The sequence below is a fragment of the Phoenix dactylifera genome, chromosome 6 (genome assembly GCF_051530095.1).
Source record: "Phoenix dactylifera cultivar Ajwa chromosome 6, Ajwa_hap1_PhDact_Kaust_v1.1, whole genome shotgun sequence".
Taxonomy (NCBI): domain Eukaryota; kingdom Viridiplantae; phylum Streptophyta; class Magnoliopsida; order Arecales; family Arecaceae; genus Phoenix; species Phoenix dactylifera.
Genome location: NC_143195.1, coordinates 31,432,607 through 31,437,884, shown reverse-complemented (window position 1 = coordinate 31,437,884; position 5,278 = coordinate 31,432,607). Strand labels below are relative to the sequence as shown.

Here is a 5,278-nt window from a genome sequence, read left to right as displayed (position 1 = left end):
TTATAAATGATAGCACTGACTTTTTTTGAAAAAAAAGATTAGTAACTTAACCTTGAGCGCAAGTTCTGGATGAGTTCGTTCACTCTGCTATAATTTCTTTCATTCAATCGATGAAATGAAGTATGAAAGATGTCCACATCGTTTGGTTCAAAAATAATTTCGTAAATCAGCCGATAGAGTGATGGTTTAGCACATCATGTGGCTGGTAGTTTGGTATTTCTTTTGTTTTCTGTATTTCATTTTCAAAATATTTAGAAAAAAAATTAACATAAATTGAACAAATGTATCATAAAATCTCTTACTTTGTATATTATTTAAAAATATTTTTAAGCAAAGATTTATTACTCTCAAAGAAAAAATGAAATAGAAGCAATAAATGACAAAAGTTTTTATCTCCAATATCAACCTTCATGTAGAATTTTGCTAAATTATAGGGAAACAAAAATAGCGATGGTATCAAATGAGTTCTGAATGAATACTCTTCTATCCAAAATAAAATGAAAAAAAAGAAAAGAAATGGTAGGTCTGTTTTGCTTTATTCTTGTATATTTTGGCTTGTTATTCTCTGGCTAAAATATTTTCATATTCTTTGTTTTACATATCTTTAGTGTTTTTTTCGGAGCACCGCATATCTTCAGTAATTTCAAACCATGCTGTTAAAAAATTTCTACAGAGAAAAAAAGAAAACGATCTTGAAATACACCCATTATAACAAAATTCCATATCTGACACATAAGAATGTAATATATGAGAAAGCAAAGTACTAAGCAATAAGAAGCTATAACCCAGAGTTAAAGCTATATTGCTAAATGTACGTTAATCCCTCCCTCCTCTCCTCCCTTCGCTTTCCCCAAAACTGTTCCTCCTTCCCTGCCCCTCCACAGGCGGTCCCGGAACCGCCTCAAGACCCCGTCTACTGCCGCGTCGAACGCGTCCTCCATCCCCTCCCCCAACACGTCCTCCGCCGCCGCGTACACCAACCTCGGTATCAGCTCCACCACTTTCTCTCTCATCTTCTTCGCCCTCTCCGCCCTGATTCCCTCCAACACTCCCATTACGCTTACCGCGCGGCTCCTGACCTCCGTCCGATCTATGAACACCGACCATTCCTCCGCCCCCGGTAAACACGACCCGTACTGCACGTACTCGCTCCGCCGCCAGAACAGCACCGGCACCGGATGGGCAATTGGGCAAATGCACATGATATCCCAAGGGTTGCAGCTTCCTCTTTGAAAGATGCTTCATGCCTAGCTCACCTTCTAAATGCTGATCCACTGGGAGGTGCTTAAGCTGTACGTTGGTAGTATTTGGCGATGATGTGGAAATAATGGCTCCATATGTTCTCTTTAGCCCATGATGAGGTTCAGCAGCAGCGTTGTCCCAGTACTCCAACAGGCCAAAAGGAACACTTATTTTTCGAGAAAAACCAGAAGGGGCGCCGAAGATGTCGAGAAGCAGCAAGCAACCAGTGGCTTTCGTCCAAATGACGTGGAGCTCTTGTTCGGGGGATTGGATGCCCTGAAGGCTTGGCGGTGGATTTGCCTTGTGGGTAGGGATAGAAGTGTACGAGATATTATGTCGCGCCCCGAATCCAATATCGGAGCAAAGCTCCGAAAAAAATGCAAGCAACCACGATCAACTAGTGGCGGGGTGGGTGAGTGAGTGAGTGAGTGAGTGCTTTAATCTTCGTGCGACCGTGGGCGGTCTCACGGGGATTATCCCGAACGAGTGGCGGTCGGGGGAGATGGCGGAGCCGGAGGTGGGGAGGAAGACGGGGTCAGTTAAGGCCCCTGGTACGGTGGTGGCCGGTGACCCGGGTTGGCCCCGGCTTTCACACATTGCTCCTGGGCAGGCCAAGACCACGCCGCTGTGGTCGGAGGTGGCGGGAGGGATGAAACGGCGGCCGGAGGAACCCAGTCATCGCCTCACTGCTGACGAACTGGAGGTGCTGCAACGGAGGTTTCCTCGGGTGGCGGTGGTCCCGGAGGAGAGGGTTGCGGCAGCTAGGAACAGCTGGATGGAAACAGCTGTGATTGCAAAGAGCTTGGGGCGGCGGGTCTCTCCGGAGCTGGTGGCACGGGATCTCAGGAGCAGGGGAAAGTTAAAAAATGAGGTTGAGGTCTTGCCGATGATGGAGGGCTTCGTTACTGTCCGGTTTGCCTCTGGCGACGACCGGGCGGCGGCGCTCGCTGCTGGGCCGTGGGTGGTGCGGGGCAGTTATTGGCAATGGAGAAGTGGAGACCCGATTTCATTCCGGGTACTCATTCGGTGAACCGAGCGGTTGTTTGGGTCCGGCTGCCCGGGCTCCCAGTCGAGTACTGGGATATGGAGGCGATCAGGGTGATTGTGGCGGAGGTGGGAAACCCCCTGGAGCTCGACCGGTTCTCCCATGAGAGGCGGCGCATCGGGTATGCTAGGGTGAAGGTTGAAATCAATGTCCGGCAGCCACTGATCCCGGGAACCATTGTCCAGGGAGCGCAGGCGAGGTTCTGGCAAACCTTTGCCTATGAGGATTTGCCGGGGTTGTGCTATCGGTGCGCCCGCTTGGGCCATCAATCCGGCGAGTGCTGCTTCCAGGCCCCGGGATTGCAAACGGGGTCGGAGCCGGGGGTCGAAGAGATGGAGAGGCATGGCGAGCCTGGTAGTGGGTCGGATGTATCCCCACAGCTGGAGGAGGATCGGCTGACCTTTGGCCCGTGGATGACAGTTCCCCGACAGAGGTTTTGGGGGAAAAGCGGCGCCCCGGCTGGCGTGAAGAAGATGACGGAAACGGCCGAGGCGGATCGGCGAGCAAGTGCGGTGAAACCGACTCCTGACTCGGCTGCGGCAGATCTAGCTGACTCTTCGCCGGACGCTGAGGGGTGGCGGAAGCCAAAGAAGTTCGCCCGGCGAGGGTCGCCGGGGAAGGGTTCGGGACATCCGGACACCGGTGTGGCGGCGGGATCTCAGACGGCCGAGTTGACTCGGCACCAGGCGCAATCGGACCGAGTTCTGAAGTCGCCAGCCAGACCCCAAGACCCAGGCCCAAGTCAGGACCGTGGGCCGAATAGATCTGTGGGCCCGCTGAATCTGGATCAGGCCAGAGCCCATCAGCGGGCCGAGGCGGGGCCCGTTATGCTCAAACGGGCTCGTAGCCCATCCAAGCGGCCGGCTGGCACGGCCCGTTTGGCACGGTTCCCTTCCGTGCCAAATGTGCCGAGGCCGGCGATGGTAGGCCAGGGAGCTGACCGGCGGAGATTCCGCAGCCGGAGCTTGTCGCCGACGGTCGTGGGAGGAGTCCGGCCACCTGCTGGGCAGCCCTTTGTTGCCCTGAGTCCCGGTGGTGCGGTGAAGGGGGTCTACGGCGACAAGGCGTTGGATCGGCCGGGATCATCGACTTCGACCTCTACAGCGGCGGCCGGCGGCGGGGTCCCGACGGGGATTCTAACGGGCAGCTTGTCATGTTCGGGAGAAGGGGAGAACAGGGGCACGGGAGACCCTAGATGCTTGCCGGTTGTTGGAGTGTAGGGGGAATCGGCCAATCGGGAGGCTGGGGAAGGAGGTTCCACTGGCGGCCCGGGTCATGCTGTGATTGCCAAGCAGATGAAGGAGGTGTTGCTTGCTCATGGACAGAAGGATGCAGGGTCTTCCATAGAGGAGAATGGGTCACGGGTGGTGGATGGGTCACAGGTATCTCTGACTCATCCAAGCACTGTTCAACAGTTGTAATGAAGGTTTTATTGTGGAACTGTAGGGGGCGGGGAAGCCGTCCTTCAAACCGGCTTTCCAGAGATTGGTAAGCCTTCATGATCCTGAGATTTGTATTCTGTTTGAGACAAGATTGTCGGGAGGAAGCTTGGAGCGGGTCAGGCATACTATTCCGAGGTCTTGGGGGACTTATGTAGTGGAGGCACAGGGGCTATCCGGAGGGATTATTGTGTTGTGGAGGGTGGGGACGTGCAACATTGACGTTTTCCACCAGTGTAGGCAGCAGGTGAACTTAGTGATATCAGAGGGTAATGCTCCCCCATGGGTTTTACTGGCAGTATATGCAAGTACTGATTATAGGGAGAGAAGAGTGTTGTGGGAGGAGGCCACAAGCCTCATACAGTTGGGGCACCCGGTGTTGATAGCAGGGGGCTTTAATTGTATTGATGGTCCGATGGAGAAGAGGGGTGGAAAGGCATTCACCAACAAAATTGAGGTCCGGGAATTTCAGAACTTCTTAATGTCTAATGGGCTAGCTGATCTTGGATTCACAGGCCCAAGATTTACATGGTGCAATAACCAGCAGGGCCAGGCCAGAGTATGGGAGCGGCTTGACTGAGTATTTGCCTCGACCGGATGGGTACAGAGATTCTCAGATTATTGGGTGCGCCACTTGCCTAGGATTGCCTCTGACCATTGCCCCATATTGGTGAGTACTTCACATTTTGTTCAGACTTATTCTCCATTTCGATTTGAGAAGGTATGGCTATCCTACCCGAGATCGTGGGATGTGGTGAGGGAGGCCTGGAGTACGCCTGTTAGGGGGAGTGCGATGTATAGGGTGACCCGGAAGCTTGAGCTGACTAGACGCCGGTTGATCCGGTGGAATAAGGAGGAAGTGGGGAATCTGTTTAGAAGGGTGGAGAAAGTTGAAGCATCTATTATTAGGGCGCAGGCCCATGAGGATAGTGGTGGAGGACTGTCTGAGGAGGACCAGGGGGAGCTTAGGGGGCTTTTGGCTGTGCATCATTCTCTACTCAGGCAGCAGGAGGTATTCTGGAGACAGAAATCGAGGGTTCAGTGGATCCGCGAGGGGGATCGCAACACGAGGTTCTTTCATCAGTCGACTATCATGCGGAGACAGCAGAACAGGATTCGCAGGATCAGGGACAGCAGTGGGCAGGAGTCAGAGGATATGGAGGTTGTCAGGAGGACTCTACTGCAGTTTTTTCATGCCAGATGGACTGATACAGGGAGGTTGGATGTTGATAGCGGTGAGTGGGGGTTGGTTCCAGAGGTGCAGATCACCGAGGGTGAGAATGCAGCATTGAGCAGACCAGTGTCAGATATGGAGATTCAGGAGGCCCTATGGTCCCTAGGTGAGGATAAGGCCCCAGGCCCGGATGGTTTCCCCCCACTTTTCTTCAGGAGATATTGGCAGATCATTAGACAGGAGATTCTAGAGGCTGTGCAGCAGTTCTTTGTATCGGCATCGATGCCTGTGGAGTGGAGGCGGACCTTTATCACCTTGATCCCGAAGAGACATGACCCAGTAGAGCCGGGCCACTTTCGACCTATTAGTTTGTGCACG

The 5,278-nt window shown here is 53.1% G+C and overlaps 1 protein-coding gene across 1 annotated transcript; it reads left to right on the top strand.

Annotated features, from left to right (window-relative positions):
* Positions 1-3,582: 3,582 nt before the first annotated feature.
* Positions 3,583-4,306, top strand: LOC148703220 (uncharacterized). The gene is made up of 2 exons (XM_088723328.1): positions 3,583-3,669; positions 3,734-4,306. The coding sequence occupies exons 1-2, from the start codon at positions 3,583-3,585 to the stop codon at positions 4,304-4,306; spliced, it is 660 nt and encodes a 219-aa protein (XP_088579454.1).
* The last annotated feature ends 972 nt before the right edge of the window (positions 4,307-5,278 follow it).